Source organism: Neopsephotus bourkii, unplaced genomic scaffold (assembly GCF_033783945.1).
Source record: "Neopsephotus bourkii isolate Nb327-2 ecotype Australia unplaced genomic scaffold, CSIRO-AGI_Nbou_v1 NB_245, whole genome shotgun sequence".
In the NCBI taxonomy this organism is placed as follows: Eukaryota; Metazoa; Chordata; class Aves; order Psittaciformes; family Psittacidae; genus Neopsephotus; species Neopsephotus bourkii.
This window is the reverse complement of record NW_026900755.1, coordinates 1,274,719-1,301,126: the sequence shown is the minus strand read 5'-3', so window position 1 is coordinate 1,301,126 and position 26,408 is coordinate 1,274,719. Positions and strand designations below refer to the sequence as shown.

The window sequence follows — 26,408 nt, the reverse complement described above, 5'->3', positions numbered from 1 at the left end:
AGCTTGGCGTTTGGTGTGGGTTGTTTTTTTAAATAAGAATTGTCTCACTCCCTTGGATAAATATACTTTGAAACTTGCTTTATAGATGTGCTAGAGGTTTTGCAGCCTTTAAAATCTGTCATATAAATCCATATTCAAGTGTCAATGTGTGAAGGGGATACTTTAGAGGTCCTCTGGGTGAAAACATGAATGGAATTTCTAGAGGAAATGCTCTCAAAGATAAAAAATTTGTCTACTTATCCAGTTACTTCAGAAATAAGATGCTGATGGTAAGGGTCACTAGACTAAATTCAACAGTGGATTTTTCTTTGTACCTGTAACTCGAAACTACCAGAATTAGGAGTTTTGGTGGGAAAACTTGCTATGTCAGTGAACTATTGAAACTGAACCTCAGATTCATGTAACAACATCAGCCTCCACGTGCCTCCAAAGCTTGTTAACTTTAATGCCTATTTTGGGTATGCACAAAAAGCAGCTTCAAGTAGCTAAAGAGGGATAAATAATATTGTTTCTTAAGTAATTTCCGTGACCACCATCATTATGCTGTTGTTGATCATAATTTTTTCTATGTTTTTCATTTTTGTTGCCTTTTAATCTCTTTCTTGTATGGTGTTTCATTCAAAAAGCCAACTGATGAGATGTGTAAGAGTAGTGCATAAGGTGAGCATAAGTGGTTTAGAAACCATCTCTGGCGGTGGCTGTCTAACCCTGTTCTTTGTCACACCAGTTGTGCACTGCTCAAGTTCCCTCCTTCTTAGGTGTATTTATGTAGCCTATAAAAAATTACTGGAAAGAGGGCCTCTGCCCCTCTTAATGCCTAATCTGGCACCCTTCACTTATGTAAATCTAATTAATGGACAAAAGCTTTTCTCTCAGCAGCTGCACTAATACAAACAACATCAAAGACTATCAAAGTTGCTCTGAAACAACTCTGGGATCACTGAAATGCAAGAACTGGCCTCTGACTTCATATCACCAGCCATCTGCTCATGTGAGTAAGACTTCCAGAATCAGGTCCTTTCTCCAAATTAGAGCCAACCACCTAACTTGGGAACAGCCAGGCACAGCCAGCTGAGTGGGCTAAGCACAGTCAATCCTAACAAATTACAGTAAGAAATCTACCACGCTGACTGCTGTCAGCTGTAATTTATATCATACCAGAGGGGTGACTGGAGAGCAGGTATAGGCAGGAACTGGTCATACCTATACTTGCTCCTGCTGGGTCTGATCTGGCAAGCTGCTGGGAGCTCTTCCATCCCTTTACAGTCAAAGTGAACTGAGTTTGTTCAGGACTTCACATGACTGGACCTCCTCAAAATACTATGGAGTATAAACATGATTTGATGATTTATTTTCTTCTGTTTTCCATTAGCATGTGATGTCTCCATGTGCACACCCCACGCACTCTAACTGTATTTATACACATGCTCACAATCTGTATGTGTCTTTTAACATTCATGTACAGTACATGCTACGAGCTAAAAGCATACTTAGGATTTTGGAGCACTGATAAAGAAATAGACATTGTAACACAAATAAACAGGAAGCCTTATTTCCACAGCTTCCAATTTTAGTGGGTACGAACTACATGTGACTGGGGCTATGATTTAGCAAAGCACTTCAGAGTATCAGCTTACATCTTTTGCTGAAATACAATGTACGAATATAATTTCTTAGATTTGGAGTTTTAAACTCACCCTTAAACTGAGAGTTTAGTAGGCTAACCAAAGTAATCCAGGAAGCTCTGTGTGGGATGAGTATGGTCACGCCTCTGTCTGTGGCCATGCATGTTATCACTGACCACAGGCTAACAGTACTCAGCCATTAATTCCAGATGTCTTGCTCAGAAAAGCTATTGCTTTCCTCCTGCACCTGTGCCAGACCTGGGATTCCTCTCCCAGCAAGACCACTGTGAAGATAAGTCTGTGCCTTACGGAAGATACACACCAGGGCAGCAAAGCACCATTAGGAGCTTCAACCATCTCCACTGAAATCAATGCAAGTACTTTGCCTTAAACAGGAATGAGAGCAGGCCAGACTTAATGGGGGGTAACCAACCAAGCCTACTATACAGCACTGCAGAGAAACAGATTTCACATAAATAAATAAATAAACAAACAAATAAATAAATAAATAAGGGGGGGGACAGATTAAGGTGCACCCTTCGTAATAACTTCATAATGTATCTAGCAATATTCCTACTTGGGATGCTGGATAAAATTGTCATCTAAAGATTTCATCCTGTAAGCTTTTACTCCAGCAAAAACTGAAGTTTGAGCAGCTGGAAAAGCATTCAACCCTCATTAGATAACACAGCAATGGAAACAAAAGACAGTAAACAGCAAAATACCAGGCAGCACATGAGCTCTGTCAGAGTTTTGTACTTTCAGTTTTAACATAGTACAAAATCTAAAGAAATACTCTTGTTACTATCAAACTGGAGGTTTTAGATCAATACCCTATACTCTTTAAATAAGATCTGTGAATTTATATATATTCTCCCAAAGCTTCCATAACTGAAGTTTTCATTAAGTAAGTGTGATATAGGGGATATTTTAAAAATACTGTCAGCAGTGATACTTTAAAATGTAGAAACGGATGTGCTACTCTATTACAACTACTGAATCTTCCCTGTATTTTTTTATATTATGAAGCATTTGTCTACTTCTCTGCTATAAATTTCTCCCCACTGAACAGATTTCTTCTCTGATTAAAGCAGTACTACACAGACATCACTAAACAGGCATTGTCCAGAAAAATCATATTGTTTGGCCTGACCATCAAATACAGGTATTTCAGTAATTGTTTCTTTTCCATGCAGAATTTCAGCAACTCCCATTCCTTAGAATGAAATCACATCCATATGCTTTATGACATCAGAGGCATTTCAAGGTGTGTCCACAAATGTCATTTATTGCTTGGGAACCTGCCAAATCTGTAAAAATACCTAATTCTTTTAAAGGAAAAATCTTCAAATGAAACTAGAGCTTTACACTGGCTGTCATACCAAAAAAAAAAACAAACACCCCCCCCCCAAAAAAGACAAAAAACCAAAACCTGTCCTTTATGAAAAGGCCATGAAGGTAGCAAAACCTCTGGCAATGAAACGTGTTGACTTGGGCCCTGGTTTGGAATCAAGAGTGCCTCCTTTAACCAGTCTGCTGCGGACCCTGACACTGCACATCCACACCTTCTCTTGGTTACGTACGAGGCACTTGCCCTTCTGAAAAACAAGCAGTCTGAATGAAGAGCTCAACTAGTTTAGTGATCATAACTGTAAATCAAAATCAGGTAAGTCTTAATAGACTGCTCCGATGAAAGTGCTTCAGCTGTTAACACAGCAGTTTCTGCCACACTACCAGCACAGGGCTGATGCTGTCCAGGATCCCCCACCCTTCACACACCCCGTGGGACTGGGAGTACATACAAATATACTTTCATGCTGCATCTATTCATAATTGGGCATCATATATGGAGTCTAATCTGCGATAATGTTGGCCAGCTCTAAATAAATCTTGCCAGATATGTCACCAACCTGTCCAGCACAAACCAGCTACCTTTAAGCACTCAAAGATTCAATCCTGTCTGCAGCTAAGAGCAGACAGAGCGGGTCAGCTGGGTGGCCACTGCCAAAGGAAATGACCACTGACAGTGAGGCATACAGCTACCACTGGGGTCAGGATTTTGGCTGGCCAACAGAAGCATTACTGAGTCCCAGTATAACAAAGCCATACAGTTTTCGTAAGGAAGGAGTAAAGGATTTCCCCCCTCCAAAATATTAAGGAAAGATGTTTCTTGGTACAGTTGGAAATAATCTAGAGCAGCACACCAACAGGTGTTTCAAACACAATGGCAGAGTGCAGAAGACGTTAAGAGAGAGAATGAATAGACTCTCTAAATAATGCATAAATTTTACAGGCTTTTTTTTCTGTAGAAGCCCAGTGAAGTTACTGTATAAATCAGAAACTAAATTATTCATAAGTGGTGAATAAATCGTATTTCTCATTGAAATATTCCTCACAGGTGCATGCCTCTCTCCATGAAACGAACAGAAATGGGCAACGAGCCTGAAAACACCAAGGTCTTACCTGGAATCCGGGTACTTCGTCAAGGTAGCCAGGCTGCTGGTGTACATGTGTCCTCCTACATCAATATGCACAGGAGCGTTCGACTTGGTGAGTTGGGCTGGGAGAGGAATTCCTTGTGCAGCCAGAGGAGAAACCGGGGACCGTGTCAGAGACAGACGGGACATGCTTCTTCCCTCCTGCAAAAGGAAAGAAAAAAAGAACAGTTTCTTTTAAATCTACCAGTGTGTTACCTTTCTTTCCAGTGTGATCACAGATCTAATCAGATCATTTTTGCATCTGCCTGATCACATATTCAGTTAACAAATTATTGCCACCACTGTAATTAAGTGTATTTGCATCATTTTCTTCAAAGTACCAGAGGCGAAGAGAAAGATGCTTATTAGCAATAAGAAATCAAGAAAAAAATTTTTCAAGGTGTCAGCCTCAAGGGGCATAAAACAAACTGCAAAATTCTAATTAAAGGTCGCGGGCTTATGTGTTAGATGTGAAATATCCCCTGACATACGAATAACCAATTTGTGAATCGGGATTCAGGCGTTTTTGCAAGTTTGTCTCAGTAACAAGACACCTCTAAATTAGTGACTTCCTCAGTACCTAAGGCATTTAGTTTATACATGTAGTAAATTTCACATCAAACTAAGATCAATTTTCTGGTTTACTTTCAATAATTGTGAAATAAATGTATGATTTTCAGTTAAGCCTTAATATCAGACATACAGAACTAATAAGCTTTCAAACCGAAAGCAATTAATACCTGGAAGCAGTGAAAACAGGAAGGTAAGTAAACTGACACATGCTTTCATGGCAAGACGCGTGAGAAAGTACTGTACAATCTGGCACGTGAAATTACAAATTCAACAATCCACCTAACGTTTATTACCCTGAAAATACTTGAAAATTGGTGAAATTTCTGATTTGAGTCCAAAAATCCTCAGCTGATGTAAAAAAAACAACCTGCAAAATACTGAAATGTCTTAAAAATGAACAGGACAACCACAGCAAAAGAAAATTCCTCAATTCTCTTCTGGAAGAAAAACACAGCTTATTCTGCATGAAACGTGTGTCTCAAAGCTGATTTCAGTTAAATCGGTACAAACAGCATACATGTCAAACAGAAAAAAAACCTTTTATAAAAGTTAAAGAAAATGTCCATTCTCCCCCTTATGGGTAAAGCAACATATGCAAAACATTACAGTTGAAGACATTTCTGAATATAATCTAATTTTCTTGGTATTTTGTTCTGCAAGCATGCTACCAAGCACTCAGGCTCTTCCTTATATCTGACAAGCACTTTACATGCAGCATGGCAAAGTAATTCCCATTTCTCCCGCATTACTTTGACAATCTTTCTCAGAAATCTAAAGCTGGTCTTGCCTTTCTCTTAGCAGTATTTTGCAAAAGATGCCTGCCTACCCCACTTGATGAACATACAATCAGCAAAAATTCTTTGTAAAAACAAACAAACAAACAAAATCTAAGCTGCATAGAAAGGGAATAAGAAATGACAGCTTCACAAAGTCACTGCAACATCTCCATTTACTGTATTCCATCTTGGTTAGCTCCTAAGAATTTCCTGAATCTACAGCACAGAAATACATCACCCCATTATGAATCCACATCCTTTCCTCTTCAGAGGCTGGACGGACATCTGCACTGAACAAGAAGCAAATACCAACTCTGTCTTTAGGACTTCCGTGTCAGCAGATGCAAAGTTGGGCATTAACATTTTTACTACAGCACCACCTTCAAGGAAAGTGACTGAATCCTTTCATGACTGAAGACGTTGCTTTCTTGTTTCCCATAAGAGCCTGTTGTGGGTAATCTTCAATATGTCATAGAGCATAAATAACAGAACTAACTTTTAAAAACAACTTGGTGTGTAAGTACCTGCAGTATTTTAGCGATGTGTTTACTAATCTGTGGGTGCCTCATCTGTATGCCAACACAGACAAAGGTTTTTGGTTGGGTTTTTTTTTTTTTTTCCTTACCAAAGAGCACTGCAAACTCATGTTCACTCTCTACTCCTTCACTTAAATGAAAGGGTCAGAAGATCCAGGCTAAATGTCAACCCTGTCTTTGTTCAGACCCTAACCATTACCACTAATGATAAAGGTGCAAGGTACAGAGCTGCCTTAGAAACACATCTCATGCAGTTTCACAAAACAAGTGCCTAATTAGGGCTTATCAGCACCCCTTGTTACAATTTCCAAATGAAATCAAAGGACTTCCAGTCTTCTGTAAAACGTGTCTTACATTTAACCATTTGTCTTGAAATACAGACTTCAATTTTAAAATATGCACAGATAGCTAAAGATCAAGTGATCTGAATCTATTTGTGCATATTTAAACACAGCTGCTATCTTAGGATTGTGTTTAATGTTAGCGTACCAGTAAATTCCTTGATCTGCAGAGAGCCTGAGATTCTCAGTGAGGCCATACTCACACAGTAGATATTTAATTTATACTATTCACTGGAGGGACCTTTTGAACAATCCTCTGCTTTTGGCATCTCTCAGCTAGAGCATGTGTTGAAAAAACAATTATAGAAAATCACTGGAAAGCTAAAATAGTTCTCAAACTTTCATGGCTTTTCGTACTTACTGAGGGTGCCACTGGCTTTCTGGGGGAGAGGAGGAGAAGGGGAATTAAAGTAAAGGCTTTTCCCCTGGTTGGAGAGGATTCATATTAAAAAAAATGAATCCTACGTTTTTATTAAAGTTGTGGAATTCAATCATTTTTGTATGAGCAAATTATCAGGGGGCATAATTGCTAAGCATCACAAGACGGGCACCAAAAACACTTACTGCTCAAAAAAAAAAAAAAAATCCCTATTTCTTAAGGTATCGTAACCCTATTTCTAATGACTCCTTCCTCTTCTTAATGCGAAATGCAGCTAAAATTCATCACACTGAGTAATGTGCTTACTTTATACACAAAGCAAAATCCTAAATGTATTTATCCAGCAAAAGTCTTTATGCACATATTTTCTAATACTGATGTGAAAATTAAAACCTTAAGGGTAAATATCGCAGAAACACTAACAAACTTCATTTATTAAACCATGTAAAATAATCCTTGCTCTTTAGTCGCCTACAACAGGATACAGCATCCCAACTAGTGGCACAGGCAATAACCCTGCTCTAATAAGTAACACAGAAACCTGCTGAAGGCAAAATCAATAGAGCCTGATTCCCAAATTATGTGAATATTTAGTTTTTCCAACATTACACACCAAGATCTTTCAGAGCCAGCTTATCTTTTTTCTGCCTTTCTAAGCTAACTGCATAAGTACTGCTTGTAAAAACTATTTGCCCATGCAAAGTGAAATAATCACAATGCCATGCTCATTTACACACAAAATGATTTTGTGTCCCATTGTGCTCACAGTTGTTCAGCTCTCTAGGGGTGATTAAACTAGCTATGCTGCTACAGCTTGAGATGATTTCACTGAATCGTTTCTCCATGAAGTTGCTTCTTTGCTAAGCTGTTATTTTAACCATAAAAGGTAAACAGAAGGCAGTTGTAAGAGCTCCATTCAGCTCTGTGCCCAGGGCTATAACCCTAGGGCAGAGAATGCTGAAAGACTGCAGAATTTTCCAGGGTGTTGCCTTTCTTGCTCTAAAGCCTTTAGGAATACTGTTCATTTAATACACACTCTAGATGATACATTTCAGATCCTACTAAAAGAAAGACTTCAAAAGTGTAAGAACTTTTGGGCGGATGAAGCTTTCCCACCTCTGCACATAGCTCGGGGCCATGGTAACCAATACTGCTGTTGGATGTTGGGAAAATACAGCAGGAATAAACCGTGCAGAGCAGACATAGAGGGACAAGAGAGGTGAAAGGTTGCAGGGTAGAAACCGGCAGCAGGCTGGAAGGGGCAAAGAGAAAAAAAGGGAGAAGAATGAAAAAGGAGGTGGCTCGGAAGGAGGGACAAAGTTAAATCAAGAAGCAGGCACTTAAAAGACTACAGATGGGAAGCAAGACTAATTAAGGATGTAAAAGCGCTTTGTTTCTAAAGTTTATTGTTGCCAGGATAAAAAAAATAATTGAAACTAATGCTGTTATTCAGTCGCGCAGTTTAATTCCTTCATGCACATTTAGGACGTGAGCTGAGAACTGCAGGTTTAAGGACCTGCCATGAGGCAGCTCTTTCCCCCGGGGGGCCAGGGCCCGGTCCAGCGTCTGCAGAGCCCCGGCTCACGCTCCCCGGGACTGCTCCCAGGCCGGAGTCGGGAGAGAGGAAGGGGAGGGAGCTGTCCTCCTCCCCCTCTGCCCCCCGAGATCTCCATTCCCATGCCAGCAGGCCCTGAAGAGCTCCGGGGTAGCCTCCCCACGCAGCCCAGCACCCCGGGGCGGTGATCGGCTGCAGGAGTCACCCGTATGGCAGTGCTGGCGCGACCGGAGGGACACGGCGGCTGCAGATCCGGCAATTACCTTTGTCTCTACGCACCCAGAGAGGGCGACCGCTCGGGTCTGCCTCTGGAGCCACCCTGAGACAAATGCTCACGCCGTGAACAGGGCCTACAGACAAAGCGGGGCGGGGGGGGCGGAGGAGGCTGCAAGGCACGGGCTGCAAGGCTTCAACACTGAAAGTCAGTGAAGGCTTGTGCACACACCTCCGCACCTCCCCGCTGTCTCCCTCAACACTGGACCGAGTGACAGAGAACATGGTGCCCAAAACTTTTACGGGGGGGGCAGCCCCCTCAGGAACTCTGCCGAAAAGAAAAAAAAAAAAACAACCCTAAGAAAACAAGTGCTTCCCCCCTTCCCAACCCGCCTATCTCCAGCCTATTTAGTGCAAGTTTAACGTCACCCAAACGCCTTTCCAGGCGTGATGTCCAGAGAAATCACAAGCAAGCAAACGCACCCGGTCACTCAACTTCTTCGTTTCTCTTTTTAAACACACTGTGTGCCCAAAGGTAAAATTCAACCAAAAAAAAAAAAAAAAAAAAAGGCACAACATGGCGTCCTTTACTTATTCCCACATAACAAGAGAGGAGATGTCTTAGATGAATGCAAGGGGAAAAAAAAAAAAACACAAACCACCAAAAAGCCAGCCCCGAATCCCCGCTCCTGCTCATTTTCCGCGCAGCCAATGGTGGTGAGCATTAGCCAGGCTAATGTATTAATTTTGCAGAAGTGTGCCACATCGCATGCAGGAGAAGAAATGCAAACTATAGCCTAGAGTGGTTTGAAGTCTACCCCAGACCAAGCCTTCCACTCTCACTGGCGCCAGAGTTTCATTCACAGCCCGCCCGTCTTTTCCATACGCGCCGCTCCCCATTGTCGCCCGCCTTCCCTTTGTGCCGAGACGCCCCGTCGCCAGCCCCCGCGCCCCGCTCCGCGCTGCCCCGCGCACCGCCCGGCCGACCCCCGCGGCTTCGCTGTACCATGCGAGAGCGCGGAGCGAGCCGCGCTGCCTCCGCCGCGCTGGGGCTTGGCCGTCGTCTTCAAAGCCGGGGCCGGGACGGCAGCGCGGGCACCCCGGGCCGCGGGGCTCCGCCGGCGCTGCCCATGCTGGAGCGGAGCAAAACAAAACATACACACACAGACAGAGACACGGCGCTATCAAAGCGGGGCGGCTGCAAACGAGTCCTGTAGCTTTAAAAAAAAAAAAAAAAAAAAAAAAAACAACAAACCGCCCCTCCGCCGCTTCTCCTGCGGAGCCAAGACCCGAGTTAGTTTGAAGAGGCACTTTCCAAAAAAAAAAAAAAAAAAAAAAATTAAATAAAAAGGAGGAGGGGGAAGCGGGAGAAGGCGAGAGCGCGGTGCGCCGCGATGCAATGCGATACACGGCACGGCGCGCAGTGCGCGCTCCGGCCCGGGCAGCCGCGGAGCCGCCGCCGCGTTCCTTACCTTGAGCACGGAAGAGATGTGCAAGCCCCCCTTTGGCTTTGGGCTCTGTTGGGTTTGTGTGTGATGGGCTCAGCTTTTTGCTTTTATTACTGTCTTTGCTCCGCAGATCCTGCTGTGATTATTATTATTATTATTATTTTTAAAGCTCCTCTGTCTCTCCTCTCCCCCCGTTTTTGCTGCTTCTTTTTCTATTTATTCTGTGTGTCTGTGGATGTGTGTGTGTGTGAGGGGGAAAAAAAAACCTTTAAATGAAACTGCCGAGGCTGTTATGAGAAGAAAGGCAATAATCCCGTCTCTAAATAACAGAGGGAAGGGAGAAGAGGAGGAAAAAAAGCGAATTCTTGCTCAGGGCTTTGCAAACGCCTGCAGGGCAGAGGATTAGGCTACAATTAGCTCAGCCCTTTGCTCTCGCCCGAGCTAATTTTGCGATGAAAATTGGATATTTTCCCCTCCTTTTGGTGAAGGTCTCCAGATTTATTCTTACTTCTCTCCCCCCCCCCCCCCCCCCCCCGGAATAAAATAAAACACAACCCTTGAAAATTAAATCAGGCTGGGAAGGCGGCCGGCTCCCCGGCCCCGCCGTCCGCAGAGCCCCTCCGCGCAGAGAAGCGCGGATCGGGGCGGGAGCCCCGCTCAGCCCCGCGGAGCGCTGCCCGGCCCTGGGGATAACGGTTCGGTGTTGGGGAGGATCAGGCCACTGTCACGTCCTTCAACAGACTTACTGAAAAGAAGAAGGAGGAAAAGGGGGATGGGGGCTGGAAGGGGGAAAAAAGCTGATTTTAATCATTGTCATTTGGTCTGATGTAATATTTCCCCAGGCGTTTTCAACTAGGCATAAATTTTCAGCTCCCAAATAAGTAACACAGGGCACGTTTCTCACATTTCTTGACTCCTCTGTTACAATTAGGGTAGCACCCACTCTGCACTTGTTGATAAACTAGATCAAGTTCAAAAATAAATAATAATTTTAAAAATAATCCCGACTTCCCCCTTCCCCCCCGCAGCACCGAGCGCCGCCGGGGCGCGGACGGGGGGTCTCGAAGGCGGAGGGGGCGCAATTATTCGCCTCCCTCCCTCCTGTCTCCCCCTCCCTTTCACCCTTTGCTAATGTCTCGCATTGTAAACGCCAAATTTCCTGTAGGCCATTAAAACCAAATGACGTCTATCGACATGCATTGTGCTATTGCGGAGCGCCCTGGCAGCCCGCCCCCGGCCAAAAGCGCCATTTCAATTAGAGAGCGCGGCGCGATGGCGCGGGGCTCCGCGGGCGGCTCCGCGGGCGCGCACCGCTCCCGGCCCGCGCGGCGTGGGGGAAGAGCCGGCAGGGACACCCCCCACAGAAATCTTTAAAAAAAAAAAAAAAAAAAAGATAAGGCAGAAGAGCCCTCCCTCAAGTTTCAGCCAAAGACCCGGGTCTGCCGATGCCTGCGCGGGGATGCGCGTCCTGCTCCGCGCTGCCCCTCGCGCAGGTTTGGGGGAAGGAGCCGGGCCGCTCCGTGCTTCACAGGCGGCGGGGTAACCCCGGCGCTTGGCCGCCGTGCCCAGGGCAGCGGGATACCGCCGCCTACCGCGCCCGCGGAGCGCTCCCGTCCGCATTGCCGGCCGGCAGCCCAGCCGCGGCATCAGCTCGGGCTGCAGCGCCTACTAGTGCCCAGCATGGCCGCGCAGCGCAGTTATGCAACGCTGCGCGGCGGCTCGTAAAGGTCAGGCCGGCGGCGCGCAGGAGGGAGCTGCAGTCCGTACCCCTGATGCGCTCCGTGCACCGTCTCTTCTCGAAGCAGGGGAGAAAGGCAGGACCCTCTAAAACAGTACTTTTTTCCAAAGTTCTCTTCCGTGGCAGGAATAAACAGAAACTTTTTTCCTAAGGGTAGCTTTTTTTTTTTTTTTTTTTTTTTTTAAGAGTACAAACTACGGGAGAAGAGGGAAATTTTCTCATTAAAGTTACATCCCTGCAGTTAGTTTAATTACTTGATATATGCAGAAGATGTTGTAAATTTAAAGATTTAAATAGCTTACAAAGATGCCGGAGGCTCCATCAGTTAATTTCCTTAATTTATGGATTTTTAGCTGAGCTTCTGAAATGAAAAAGAGAATGAGAACTAGGTCAGCAGAGAGATTTGCATCCAGAACAGACTAAAATTTGTTTTTCTTGACCATCCCCTCAGCCCAGGTGCTGACTTTGTGGGGGTCACTGTCCCACCTCTGACCTCCAGGCTGGGACACCCATTTGCCTGTGTGAGCACAGCACAAAGGGGTGGATTTTATTCTTGAACAACCTGGGAACACCAGCGTGTCCCCACACCAGCTGCTTCACCTGATTGCCGGAGGAGGCTGTAGCCTAAGTAGTCTCATTTCCTCAGCTCTTGGGTCAACAAGTGGGTATAGGGAAGACAAGCTCCACTGAAGCTCAGTGACCTGTCACACAGCCTGAGTTTCACTCAGCTTTCCCATAGGAGTGCGGGCAGACTCTTTGAGATGACTCGGCATTGTAATTTTTACTTCCTTTGTGAATTACTAACTGCTAAATGAAAAATAAATATGAGAATCTGAAACAGCAATCAGAGCATCATAAAAATAGAATGCTTCCACATCCAGGCACAGGATAGAGGGAAAATAAGATCCAAAAACTCGGTGCTGAATAAGAAGTAGAAACTGTGTTTTGACTCATCCCAACCGGGCTGTGACAGGTACCATTCAACTGTGCTGTGTGGAAATAGGACGCGGGTCTAATAAAGATTTGTTTGGTTGGTTTGTTTGTAGATGAAAGCAAAGACATAGCAGCACTAGGGATGGAAAAGGCACACGCAGGGTATGTAACTCGTGTGGGATTGATTTTACGGTAACGAAGAAAAGGACAATGTACTTGAGAGCTTTGAGTTTTTTCTTGCTTGTATTAATGCTGAGGGTAATAAAGGTATGCATTACAGCTCTATACGCACTCACTCCTTCCTTTCTTCTCGCTCCAGTGTGTGAATGCTTTTCTGTTGTTGTGTTTCAATGTGTATGAATATATACATACGAATTAATACTTAAAAGATTGATACAAACTAAACAGTTTTAGGAAGCAACATTGCAATATGATTAGCATTGGTGTTCGTGATTTAACATTTCTTTTCCCACTAGATGAAGTTTCTAAGATTTGCAAGGTACGTGTCAAGGACGGGTATATAAATGGATTTTTATTTATTCACAACTCCAAGACTAATTGCTTCTCTTTGCCTGAAGGCCAAGAGATTGGTTTTAATATGACACTTCAAAAGTATTCATAGAACTACAGAGATACTAAGTGTCATTGTTTAAGAGAAAAATCTCGGTATGCTACTTGTGACCCTGAAAATAAAATCTTCCAATGTATTTTGAATCCTAATGTTTTTCAGAGTTTCACTTAAAGCTCAACTATTAAGAAGTGTACAAAGGAGAGTATTAAATAGTATGTAGTGAACAAAAAAAAGAAATACTTCTAGAACTGAACATAACTTATTTTCTCAACAACTCTATTATCCTCCCAATAAAACAATACAAAATCTATAACAGGAGATTCCTGAGCTCAGTTACAGGGTATTATAACCAAAAGTGGTAAGTTGTAACTTATCATAGGTGTTTTAAAAGTTCTTGGCCAAATGACCAGCCTGTGTTTATTAAGAGACTAAATACATTAAAATAAATGCTTTGGATTTTTTTTTCTTGCCAGCAGTTCTTTGTATCCTATGCAGATGTTTTAAAATAGAATGGACAGAACCTTTCTGTAACCTGTGTTTTATTCAACAGTTCATTTTGCTTTTTTTTTTTTTTCAATAAATAGGTAAAAAATATTGACACTCTTAAGCCCATAAAGAAGCCCTGCTCCTTTTTCTCCTTTTTTTTTCTTTTGGGGTGTGTGTGTTCTCCGAAGGTAACAAATTGTGGATATTTTACAGGTCAGAAGATGACTAGATTGTGAAAAGATGCAGAATTGAATGAATATAAATTTCCTATTGAAAAGATGTTCCACATATATTTTGAAATTATCAGATTTGAAACTTATTGACAGTGTGAAAGGAAGTGTCGTGAATTGAAAAATAACATTGACATCTTCTACACTATTCAAATCGGAGTAACAACTTCCAGTTGGTATTTATGGTTCTTGAAGGCCCTGTACTTATGGTAGTAGGCATCATCCTGACTTAGTCCTTTACTTATGTGTCTTACCTTGAAGTTTAAGCCTGACTTAAAGACTTCTTACATTACATACCTTAACCCAAGGCTTGATCCTGGCTTCACAGTGATGATATTCCCACTGATTGCAAAAAGTGCAGGAAGAAAACCATGGGCTGCCTGACCCTTCACTCTGGGCATTTGAAGAAAAAGCAATAAATAGGAGAGAAAATGGATCATTTCCTGAGATGTTTAAAGCAGATAAATGAGAATTAGGGGCTTGTTCCTTTACAATGAATTGATATTAAATGTACATTCATGTTCTTTGCAGTCACAATTAAGACACCACTGTAGTGTAGATGGGCTTTTGTATATGGAGAGAAGATTTGAGAAAGAAATTGGTGCTTCAAAAGTAGTTGTTGGACTTTGCTGTATCTTTAGTCAGCAAAGCCTACATGGCCTTATTGCCTTCAGTGAGGTTTTGTGGATGTGACTGCACTTAGCCCTGTCTCCCTACACTGCAGAGGCACGGGGAGAAGCATGTCCGAATGCAGAGAGTAGACAGGCGTGGATCCTGTGACTAGCACCATTGCTTCCCTCACTGAAACTGAGCTAGAAACAGAAGGTGTGGAAGGCTGATGTTAGAAATGTGTTGAGCTGCCAGAAAGGTTTGTGCTTGTGAGAAACCTTAACTATAAGCACCTTGGAATCTCAACACTCCTTACAGTCAGTTGACATAAAAGGAATAATAAAAAGGAAGAATTAAGGACATCTCCCAGTTAAAGTAAGTTTTCAAGCCAGTTGCAGTGCCAGTCACCCTGGAACAGGAACTTCACCTAAGGTTTGCTAATTAAGTCAAACAATTGTTTGTCATTTGTAGGCAGATAGGGGGTTTCCTGGCAGCAAGTAAGCATGATCATACAAAGAACTAAATCTGATCATTAGGAAATCACCAAGTCTTGTCACTCTTTTCCCTTGAATGCTCTTCTGTTCTTTTCAAGAAACAGCTTGGTGCTGAGTAAGTTTACAAACCATTACGTTATTGACTAAATACAGATGGACTGCTTTTAAAATTATCCATTATCCAGTGCCTAACTCGTGACAACAGCGTGATACAAAGAAATAAACACTGGAATGCCAAGATGAAATAGGGTTTTGGGAAATACAGTATAGGAAATGTTTGCCCGTCTCTTCTGTTTCCAACTCTCACAAGACAAAAATAGTTTACAAAAATTTACTTAATCAAGGTGTCCCATGTTAGCATTCAGCTCGGTGTTTCTCAGTTTTATACATTGCCATTTTGTTGTGTGCTCTCACTCCTCTTCTTAAGCAGTTACAATAGCGAGAAGTATTTTTAACAAGTAACAAATATGGCATTAGTTTTTAGCATCTTATTAAATTAAGCTTATCCATATTATATATGTCATGGAGAGGAAAAACATTTTTATGTCTGACTGTAATCCGTTCATTGGTTTATTAGAAACACAAAGTACTCTGAAGAATGTCACAAATCCACATGGTGTCCCTGAGCACTTGGTTTTTTATATGGATCGCTGACTTAGCTGAACGATGTATAAAATCCTGTGTAGCCAGGCAGCTCCCAACTGAATACTCTTCTAAGGGAGGTTATATGCATTGCTTCTGCCAGCAAAGGTCTGGAATATGTTAAGCTGCAAAAATACCACTTAACAGAATACAGAGAATGAGAAAAAAAGGCATAATGGCCTTTTTGCATCAAATAATTTAATGTTTTTAGGATATTTGGGCACCAGCACACTTAGAATCATAGATGAATTGCTTCTTATTTATGTAGCAGTGTTTTAGTGTGCTTTTTCTTTGGCAAATAACAGACTGAGGTGGTTGGACCATGCATGGCTGGTATAGAACCTGAGAAAGCAGCAGCTCAATAAAGCATCATGACAATGACATGAAAATGGAAGAAGAAGATAACAGAGCAAATTCTTCCAGATACAGAGGCCCTCTGTGGTTCCAGAAAGGGTAGTCAAAGAAAGAACAAGGGAAATCTAGTATCAGTGACAGGGAAGTGAATATTCTGAACTGCTCAACTTTCAGGTCCACTTTAAATGGAAGGTAGTACAAGCTGTCGTGACTCTCAGACAATAGGCTGAGTAGGTAGATAAATTCTCCTGGGAGGCAAGGGAATGACTTCTTGACAGCTAAAACAGAACCTGAATTTGACAGCATGTGCAGATGCAAGTAAGTGCACTTTTATATTGCAAATAAATAATAGAAAATTAAAAAATAATAGAAAATAGAAAAAAAAAAACCCAAAACAAAACCTCAAACAACCTACCACTGGAAGCTGCAATAAAAAATTAATTGAGGTTGTGATGTTCATCCATTGGATGAAACAAACCGTGAAAGTTTGTGGAACTGCAACTGACTTGCAGATTGAGACACACTACAGAATAAAATTCATTACTGCTAACAGTATGAAAAGAGAGCAATAACAGGACTGTGGTCTAGGATTTCTGCATCCTAACCCCCCGATTGTTATCCTTGCCCACCTGTGATGCAAGCAGGCTCAGGTGGAATGTTTCCCCACATGCTGTGGTGGGAATGATTTCCTACCAAATGGGTGATGCATAGCAGTGCTGCTGCCAGAGGAGAGCTGAGCTGCAGCCTCCATGCCATTGTTTTAGCACAAAGAGAAAAGCTCTAAACCTGGCCAGCTGAGTGAGAGCCTGTCCAAATCCCGCTATGCCAGAGACCCTTGGAAAGGAAGCAGTATGTCAGACATATGGTTGAAACATGCTGTGCTCCAGCCATCCTCAGCTAGCGTATGGTCTCCTGAGTACCACTGCCAGCTGGGCTCTAATTTACACTGGGCCTGAGAATCAGGGACCTTAGCAGTCTCCCTAATGGTCTCTTCTCCTTTGCTTCACTGATTTCAGATATGCAGCTATTTGGAGCTTTTCATTTCCCCTGCCTGGCATCCTTTCAGGCAGACACAGGGGAAATACTTCTTTACTTAAACAGTGTTTTCATTGAAAAAGGAGAGACCAATATTCTGCGAGAATAAAATTTCAGAATCTCGACTCTGTCAAATTTTTGATATCCATGGTATCACCTCAGATGTTGTGCAAGTATGTGAAGTTAATAAACACAAAGGTCCCCAAAAATCTGACATAGGAACAGCATTACCAAGTAGTAGAAATTACACTTACCTGTTCCAACCTGTATTTTTGAGGATGCACGTGCTGCACTACCATTGTACATAGATTTGTGGGCTTTTGACTTCTTAAAGAGCGTGTTACTCTTAATTTTTGTAATGGATTTATTGTTACAAAGAGAAGATTGGGAGAAGAAGGTTGTTTTTTTTTTTTTTAAATAAATGCCACGAATAAGGGGTGTTATTTCTCATTATGAAGTAAATATTGAATGGTGCACAAATGAGAGAATAACCAAAGTCTTCATTAAACCCTTTAACCTTCAGTTCAAGTATTTCATTACAATGCCACAGGTTTTGCCACCTTGTAGTCAGTCTTCATTTAGAAAGGTTATTAAAGGAACTAAAATTTGTGTTTTTAAATCCAGCTTTTTGTTTGTAATTAGCCTTTGAGGTGTAGAACTTGCAGAAGGAATCTGTAAACAGATGAATTCAATGCAATTTGAATTAAAACTTATTTGATGCTACTGGACCCAGCGTAGTGGCCTTAAGATGATTTGTAGCAGCAGTTGCATGGTTATGGTTTTGTCCATTTTTGGACATTCTGCTTTATGCAAAGGACTGCTGTGCATGTTTCGTATTTTTGTAAATGTCATTCAGCTAAGCTTTCTGTTGTCAAGACATCCTTTTTTAAAAAAAAATAGTGCAGGTAAATTTTCAGTTGTGATATTCTTTGGTGAATAAAGTTATGCAAAAAGTCCGAGCATGAAACAGTTTCACATTAATCCCTTACTTCTGAACGCACTGCATTATCTCTAACACAGGAAACCAGCCTTGGCTGCTCGTCTGCTTGCTCAGAAATGGCTGTCCTTGTAGAACTTCACCTTGGGGTGAGTCTTCTAGACCATCTCCCGTTCCTCACAAGATACTCCTGAGTAATGACACAACCAAGGGACCTGGTGGCTAGCAATTGCATCTCCTCTGAGGAACTGGTGATTTTAACTGGTGCCTTTTACTAAGGGCAAATTAACTGAACAGGTCGAAATGATCTTCAGTCAACATGAAGGTGTCCCAAGGCCACATAATCCTGTTACCATCACTGTGACTCTCCAGTCCCTTCCTTTCACTGCTCTGCTGTTCAGTTCTCTGTCTTATTTCAGATGATACTGGGAATTTTGGGTTGGCAATGGTTTTATGCGGCCCAACACCCTGGAAATCCATTTTTCACCTGGGTGCCAGCCCTCACCACATGATGGCTTACAAGATTCATGTCATCAGCTCTAGCAAGATGATTAAATGATAAGGGTTGTAAGAATTACACTTGGATCTCCACAAGGATCCCATATTGCTTCTGCAGCTACTGCTTTTCAGTTTCAGTCTTCAGTCACAGGCCTCAAATTCAAATGCAGATTTCCCCTGCTGTGGGCCAGATACTACCTGCTTTTCACAAGCATCTACATTCATATTCCAAGAATGGCAAGGGGTGTGTGTTGGTGCTTTGACTGTGAAAAGGGCAGTTCTTCCAGGAGGATTAAAGGTTCTTCTTTCATGCATATGGGGAATAATGAAGCAGGGTAGGTGACCACTGCAGTGTCTTCCCAGGGGTCAGCAATGGCAGAGATGGAAGCTGCTCTCCTTTCGTCTGCCCTTGTCTCTCCCCATCTGTTGGAACCAGTAGGATATTGGCCTGGTTTAGGGGAAGGAGAAGGACCAGCGGCCACTCTTAGAGGACGTCTTGGCCACAGTGTTCCTCTTTTGTCCTGTCTTTGGCCCAGTACACGTATTTTGCCTTTCATTTCCCCAAATGAAGACCCCTGCCCTCATTGCCGTGCCACTCTGCAGCTCTGCCAAGGTAGGATATCAAGCATCTCTCCTGTTACGCTACATGAAACTAAAAATACCAACCCCACTGGAGTTACTCCAACATTAAAGATGTAAGTGAAATAAAAATCACTTTTGGAGCTTTCAATTTTTTTATTGAATTTTTAATTAATATTAATTTGAATTTTGAAGCAATCTGAGAAATAGTTATAAATTAATATATATGTATTTTCATTTCCAGTGCTGAGAGCATTGAATAATGCAGGACAAACTGCGGCTCCCCGTTTGTACTGCAGAAGTCGGGGTTTTGTACAGGACAGCATCAGGCAACCTGAGGGCAGGGTGCCCCCATGTCGGCCAGCCGAGCTGGCCCCGGGGCAACCGCAGGCCCTTTCTCCCGGTGGGTATGTGGAAGCCCCTGCGGCGCCAGGCCGGGCGGGTAGGCAGCGCTCGGGGGCCGGGGGAAGACGCCCGCAGCCTCCCGCGTCCCGCCGCGGCGCCGCGACCCCGCCTCGGCTCTCCATATGGCCTTCCCGCCACCCGCTGTTGCCGTGGAAACCGGCGGCTGCTCCAGGGGGGCTGTGGGAGCTGGCAGGCGGGCGGCGCCCCGGGGGCCTGGCGGTGCGGCCCGGCGCTTTGAGGGGGGTTGGTGAGGGGTTACGGCCCAGTCCTAGCACTGCTGGGGAGCAGGGAGCCAGGTACTGCGGAGCTGTAGGGCTGAGAGCTTGGCACAGTGGGGGACCCTGGAGGGTGAGGGGCTGCCCGCATGGAGAGCCCCGCGGGGTGAGCGCATGGCTGCAGAGGGGCCTGTGGGGCTGATGACCTGGCAGGAGCCCCGAGGGCATGAGCTGTGGCGGGCAGGGTGAGGGGCGCAGTCGTGTGCTGGGTATGCTGCTCGGGTTGGGGTAACAGCTCTGTGTGTGAGCAGGTGGAAGGGCTCAGGATGGGGCACCGGGGCAAAGTGAAACTCCCAGCAACCCTCAGGTATGAGCAGTGTGAGGTGTCCGGGGACCTGCTGGGAGAGCACGGTCCTTGGAGAGGTAGGACGTGTTGTTGTTTCTAATTAATGCCTGTGTAGTAGCCTAATCTGTGTTACGGGGCTCTCATGGGTATTGTGGCAACAAGGTATGTTTTAAGGTTCTGTTAATTAAAAATTATTTGCACTTAACTGAAAATCGCTGTTGCGGCTGTACCACTGAAGAACACATTTGTTCAGTTAGTTTGACTAACCTCCTGTAGAGCTCTTTCTGTGCTCGTATCAGTCATTCAGCACTGGATACTAAATACTTGCTCTCCTCTTCTGTCAGTCGAACTAGCGGTAGTGGGGAGGGTAGGACTGATACCTGCTTTTAGCTATCTCAGTAGAGGAGCATCCAACTGAATTCTGGAAAGAGTATCAGAGCTGATCTCTGCTGCAGGTTTTGCTTCCAGAGAGTGGGCTATACTGCTCTTGTAACTGTGCTTGGTTGTAGGGCTAAGTTTGTAGCAGGCTTTAGGTTTTGGATATGGCTAAATGCTGGGATAAAATTTTGTCAGCAGTCCTCAGGCAAAATGATGTTATGAATTAGCTTCTGATTTTATTTTATAGTAAGTTTATTTTTTTCTGGGGCTAATTTCAAGTATGTACGGAAGTATTAATACACATTTTTATAGCTATATGAATATATAATTTGTATAAATTCAGTAGCAGCAGGGCACCTAAGTATGTATTTGTAGTGAAGATGTGCCTGCCTGACTTGTTTGCAGTTGTGTGGTTCAAGCAAACAACTTGATTAAAAACCCTGTTGTTTTTTTTTTCCTTGATCCAAGTTTGTGTGTGTATGTTTATTTTGAAGTTTATTTTGAAGTTAAGTACTTTCTGAGACTCATAATAAGAAAGTCTCTCGCAACAAACTAAAGTGAAAGGAAGTAATACAGGATTTGGATTCCGTATGTATAGTGATTAGACAAATGCAGCCATCTAGGTACCTGTAAGCCCTAGTTTCACACTGCATTGCAAAGTATGTCAAGTTTTCCTCAACTGCTGGGGTTTTTTTTCTTTCTTTTTTTTTTTTCTGTGCCAACTCTGCTGACGCCACTTCCCAGAAACAGGTTTATTTTCAGGATTCAAGTCCTTGCATTAATATTACAGTTTCTCTGTGGCCTATACAGATTAACAGATTAGTAAGTAAAATGATGTTTGAAGGGAAATACTTCATTCCTAGGATAGAAAATACACACTCTAGGAAATTATGAGTCAGTCCTAAGAAAATGTTGGAATAAACTACTTAAATAGTGTAATAAGTACTTCAGTATTTTGCTTGTATATATATATATATAAAAAAGATCTAAACAGTATTTATTCTTGAGCTTCTGTACTTTTCTTCTACAAATAGAAAAAAAATCTCTGTTCAATAACATATCTGGGAAGGCTTGCAAATGTGCATGTCAGATTTGGAAGCAAAGCATGATCTTTCTTGAGCATTTTTGAGGAAAAGGATTACTTAATCATGAAAGATTACTTTTTATTATTTTGAGAACAGTTAAAAAGTCCCAACACACAGAGAGTGTTTCTGTCTTATTTCACAAATGTCTCTTACAAAGATTGTCTCTGATTGTGGAAGTTGATTTGTAGTCTTAGGAATCAAATTTCTTTGTCATCTACTTGTGCAACTTAAATCTCAAGAGGAAAGCACAAGAAGTAATTTGTCTTGATATCTAGATTCTCAGTCTCTATATGCTGCTTAGAATAATTTTGTGAATAAGGCCAACAATATCAAGATAGGATAATTTCGTGAAAATGTTGATATTTTTGGAGACAACTGCTTGCCTCTGCATGGGTTGCAGATCCCCTTACATATTTGATGACTCTCTTAACATGGGCAAAGGCAAACAAACGAAAACCCCTGATGGTATTTAACAGTGCAGATGATATTTGAAAGTTAGCAGAACTAGTCCTTGTGGTGTTCTAGGACTCATTATCTTCTAGTTGAAAAACATAGTATTGGTTCAAGAGGTGTACAGAGTTGTCAACTATGTTCATTGGATAAATTTATTTGTCACAAGCTGCCTGTAAGGTTATTTCATCCTTTGTGGAGCAACTGGGGAAGCAATAATTTCAGGACCAAAGCTTGCTGGCAGCTCTGCTCAAAGCAGAACTGTTTCAATGAAAACATGGGAAGGTTTTAACTGGGGAGAGGGGAAGGTGTGCTGGAAGGGAGGACTCTACATGCCCATGTATTTGGGAGAATATAGTACACTTGCTGCATTCTTTGCAAATAACTGTTCTTGGCTTTTTTTTTCACATGCTGTTATGAGCCGATGTCCATTGTGTAACTTACGTCCTTGTAATAGCTCCATTAAGAAATCAAGGGAGGTCATACTTAAGCAAGGAAGACTAAGGCCAGCCCTACATTGAAATCTGGTGGATATTTTATTTCTCAAATTTGGAATTTGTATGAACCAAGTTCTGGCCTTTGTTCATCCATAGTAAACTCTGTTATGCAATTTAATGTGTTTTTTTTTTGTGGTGCTTGATAGTCAAGCTAATAGACTATTAACTTTGTGCTATTTAATGTTTACAGTGTTAATAACAAAAGGTAATAGCTGGGGCTTTACTGTGTTGGAGATTTTCAGTCTGTTACTTATACATCTGAAACCTACAAGATATGATATAAAAGCCTTCAATATGAAAAATGTTACATTTCTGAGCAGACAGTGAGAAAATTGCCTTTTAGAGGTCAAAACTCCCAATGCCTCTGGCAACACGGCCTTGATGTCATTTGACAGGGTGGAAACAGCCCTTCATGGGAATAAACAGCCAATACCTGCATGATTCATTTTGTTAGGAGGGTTATCCCATTGTTGCTAGGCAATATTTTCTAGGTGGAGTTTAAAAAAAAAAAAAAACAACAAAATAAAACAAATGACAAAACCCCCCAAACCCAACTGCTGTCTCCTCAGACTAATACTTCTTTCAAGTTGTCTTGCTGTTAATATTATTATTATTTTTTAAATTAAATGTTAATTTCTCCTTTCTACAGAATTAATAGAAGCCTTCCCTTCTGAGAGGCAGGGAGAGGAAGAGGTGGGAAAGGGTTGCACCTGGTTAGCGGAAGGTTTCCTTCTTGTCTTCTTCCCTCTGTACCTTCTTAGAGCTGTCTGCTTGGAAATGCTCAGCTGTTTTGTGATGTTCAAGTCTTAGAGAAGAAACATGGCAGAGACCAGCAGACATTCATTTGAAATGATTTTCATTCACTGCATTCTGGAATGGACTTGAAAGCAGGTCTCAGAGGCAACTTGTATGTACCAGTTTGTCTTGCGTATTTATTTATGACAGACTTGAATCTTCAGGATGGTATTCTATCAAGTGACATACCCACTCAGTGTGATGTGTGTCTGAAAATAGGTCATTGTCAAAGGACAGGGAAGGAATAATAGAAATTTATAAACTAAACCATTGCAGTCTAGTATGGTAGCACACTAGCATACTTGAAGCTGAGGTAGTGCTGTTTTCAAAATTATGCTTCCCATAGATCATTTTTCTAGGACAGTATAGTAATAGTATATAGAATAATATGTAGAATAATAATATAGACCTCATAGCAGCCTTCCAATATCTAAGGCTGCCTACAAGAATACTGAGAGGGACTCTTCATCAGGGACTGTAGCAATAGGACAAAGGGTAATGGGTTTTAACTTAAACAAGGGAAGGTCAAGTTAGACATAAGGAAGTTCTTTACTGTGAGGGTGGTGAGGCTCTGGAACAGGTTGCCCAAAGAAGTGGTAAATGCTCCATGCCTGGCAGTGTTCAAGGCCAGGTTGGACAGAGCCTTGGGTGACATGGCTTAGTGTGAGGTGTCCCTGTCCATGGCAGAGAGGTTGGAACTTGATGATCTTATGGTCCTTTCCAACTGTAACCATTCTATGATACTAGCATTGCATTTATTAGAATAGGAGAAGGCTGTTTGAAGACCCTAAAGATAGCTAATGCTAATGAGCAAATCCCGACACAACAGTTTGAAAACACCGAAGTAAACCAAACCAGAGGTCATCTCAGAAGGTAGCAGATTTGGACCAAGCTTTGTTCTTATACTTAAAATATCACAGATTTCAAATAACTAATTTTTCATGTATTAAATCATGATACCATAAAGCATTTATTTAACTTTGAATTTGGACATTTGGATTTAAAAAAATAATGTTCCTGCTTTGTACATTTGGCCAATATGAAAGGAATTATTTCTTTTTGCTCTTTTTTTTTTTTCTCTAGAGTTAGTATGGCCAGGCCTGAAAAATAAAACTGCAAAGAAATTATCCTTTTTTAAATACAGGGCATCAGGAAAGGGCTCTTGTTGATGTCATTTGGACTGTAACAGAGGAATAATTTTTTTCTGGTTATGACAGTATAAGCACTACTATGTAAGTAAGGGCTGGAACTTAACTACACAAGTAACGCATGTTTTGATGATCACTTAGGTGTTGTTACTGCAAACCAATTAGAGGGGCTAACACCTAAGGTTAGACTGGAAATGATCAGTGGTCAGGAACAAATACATGTGTATAGCGTTTGAAGTTACCAGTTATAGGTGTAGGCAAGAAAAAAAGGAGAAGTGTGACATCTGGTGGAAAGATGGTATCAGGAGCAAGAGAGCTGTTAATGCTAAGTGGGATTATTTGACATAAAAATGCATTATGTGATGTTTGAAAACATGTATCCTGCTGGAGATGAAATGAGGTTGAGTGACTTACTTGTGATCTCATAGTTCATGTTGTCCTAACCAGTAATTGGCCAAGCAGATAATACTCTTAATAGTGATCCCTTTTTCTAATACACCAAATAATGCTTATATCATTAAGTAGCTTCCTCAAGCCCTTAATCTACACTAAAAAGAAATTAATATGGTACAGGTTTAACTACCTTTGAAGAGTCAAGTAATTTTTCAGAAAAAAGAAAAATTGTAACTACCTAAATGTCGTATCCTAGCACTTTTTTTGAAGCTTGAGTTCTACAAATTTTTTGTAGTACTACTTTCAGGTACAAGCCCCAAGTTACCAGGACCATGTGCTGCTGTATATTCCTGCTTGCTGCTCTTGGAGATACTGGTCTGTTACTGACTTGAAGATGTAATTCAGGAGCATTAGAACCTCTCTTTGGTTTGTATTTTCTTACAGCTGGTTGGATACTGTGTGTGTGCTCTGCTGTAGAGAGTGGGAACACCATAATATTGCATGCTTGAGGGAGGAGAAAAGTAGAAGAAGGGAGGGGGAAAAGCGTAAATGCTTCTTGCTCAGTGACAAATTGCTAGAGTTAGAACTTGCTGTTCTTCAGCCAGTAGAACTGGCATCAAATCAGGATAGGCTCAGAGCTGCAGAGATCTTGCTTTGTTACGTTTATTTTCAAAGTGTTATAGTATGTTGTGGAAAAACGTCTGCAATTCATTGGAAAATCTTTGTGTTAAGGATGTTTAGGAAGCTCCTGGATCAGCTGAGAAGCACAAGGGAAAGAAAAGAAGAAAATTAATCTTAATCTTTCAGTTCTACCTTAAAGTGTCTGATTCTTATGAGGTTTTATTCTATATGATACTGATCATCCCATGTCACTCTGAGATTTTTCTGTGTTATGGCTTAGCTACTGAAAGGTTGCTTTATCGTAACCATAGTACAAGTTCAATCACAACTCTGCTTTGTAGCTCAGGTTCACCTCCTGTGCATGCCTGCCCAACTCAGTTGTGCCAGGTTGGACATGGCATTGTGTGACGTGGCCTAGTGTGAGGTGTCCCTGCCTATGGCAGGGGGGTTGGAACTAGATGATCTTAAGGTCCTTTTCAACCCTAACCATTCTATGATTCTGTGTAGGAAATTCCACTTCATCAAAAGGGAATGGGTCTTGAACTTCTGTTGTTCTTTATGTGCTTTTCTTCTATTTTTAATGTTAGCATATAATATTGTAGAACAATATATTATTAAAAAGTTCTGTATTACTATTGGCAATGACCTTTTCTTGCTTTGGAGGTAGACTCCATCTGCAAGTTTTTGCCTGCTTGCTCAGAAATAATGCTTTTTGGGAATTAGTCAGTTCAAGCAGGGAATCTAGTTAGTAAATATCTAAAATCAGAGACCTGGCATTTCAGTCATTCAGCCCTGGCTGAAATAGAGAAACATGGGAATGGGATAGACCCATCTCAGGTGGATGGCTTCTTGGTTAGTATGAATAACCTGTTTCTTGGGTCACGTGAAGAAACCTGGTTGTAAGAGTCACAAAGGTTGATATTTATGTTTAGTACCCTGATGAATAAAATTTGTTTACTCCAAAGAGTAAACTGTTCTGCTGTGCTAGCACAACTGCCATGCAGTTTTCATTAGGTGTTGCTAATCTACATGGATTTGAGTAGAAG

At 42.1% G+C, this 26,408-nt stretch overlaps 2 protein-coding genes across 5 annotated transcripts in view; one reads left to right on the top strand and one right to left on the bottom strand.

Annotated features, from left to right (window-relative positions):
• Positions 1-11,271, bottom strand: part of KCTD15 (potassium channel tetramerization domain containing 15) — a 46,008-nt gene extending 34,737 nt beyond the window's left edge. The window contains exons 1-3 of one of the 4 annotated variants that reach the window (XM_061345922.1): positions 9,948-11,269; positions 9,482-9,608; positions 4,089-4,264 (exon numbers count right to left, since the gene is read on the bottom strand). In XM_061345922.1, coding sequence (XP_061201906.1) covers positions 4,089-4,264; positions 9,482-9,484 — 179 coding nt within the window. In that variant the 5' untranslated portion in view covers positions 9,485-9,608; positions 9,948-11,269. Of the gene's footprint in view, positions 1-4,088; positions 4,265-7,823; positions 7,963-9,481; positions 9,738-9,947 lie in introns of those variants that run through there. The other 3 variants (XM_061345923.1, XM_061345921.1, XM_061345924.1) reach the window with 3 other exon arrangements.
• LOC133208204 (transcription initiation factor TFIID subunit 4-like) overlaps positions 1-26,408 on the top strand; it is a 248,593-nt gene that overhangs the window by 190,522 nt on the left and 31,663 nt on the right. The window lies entirely within an intron of this gene.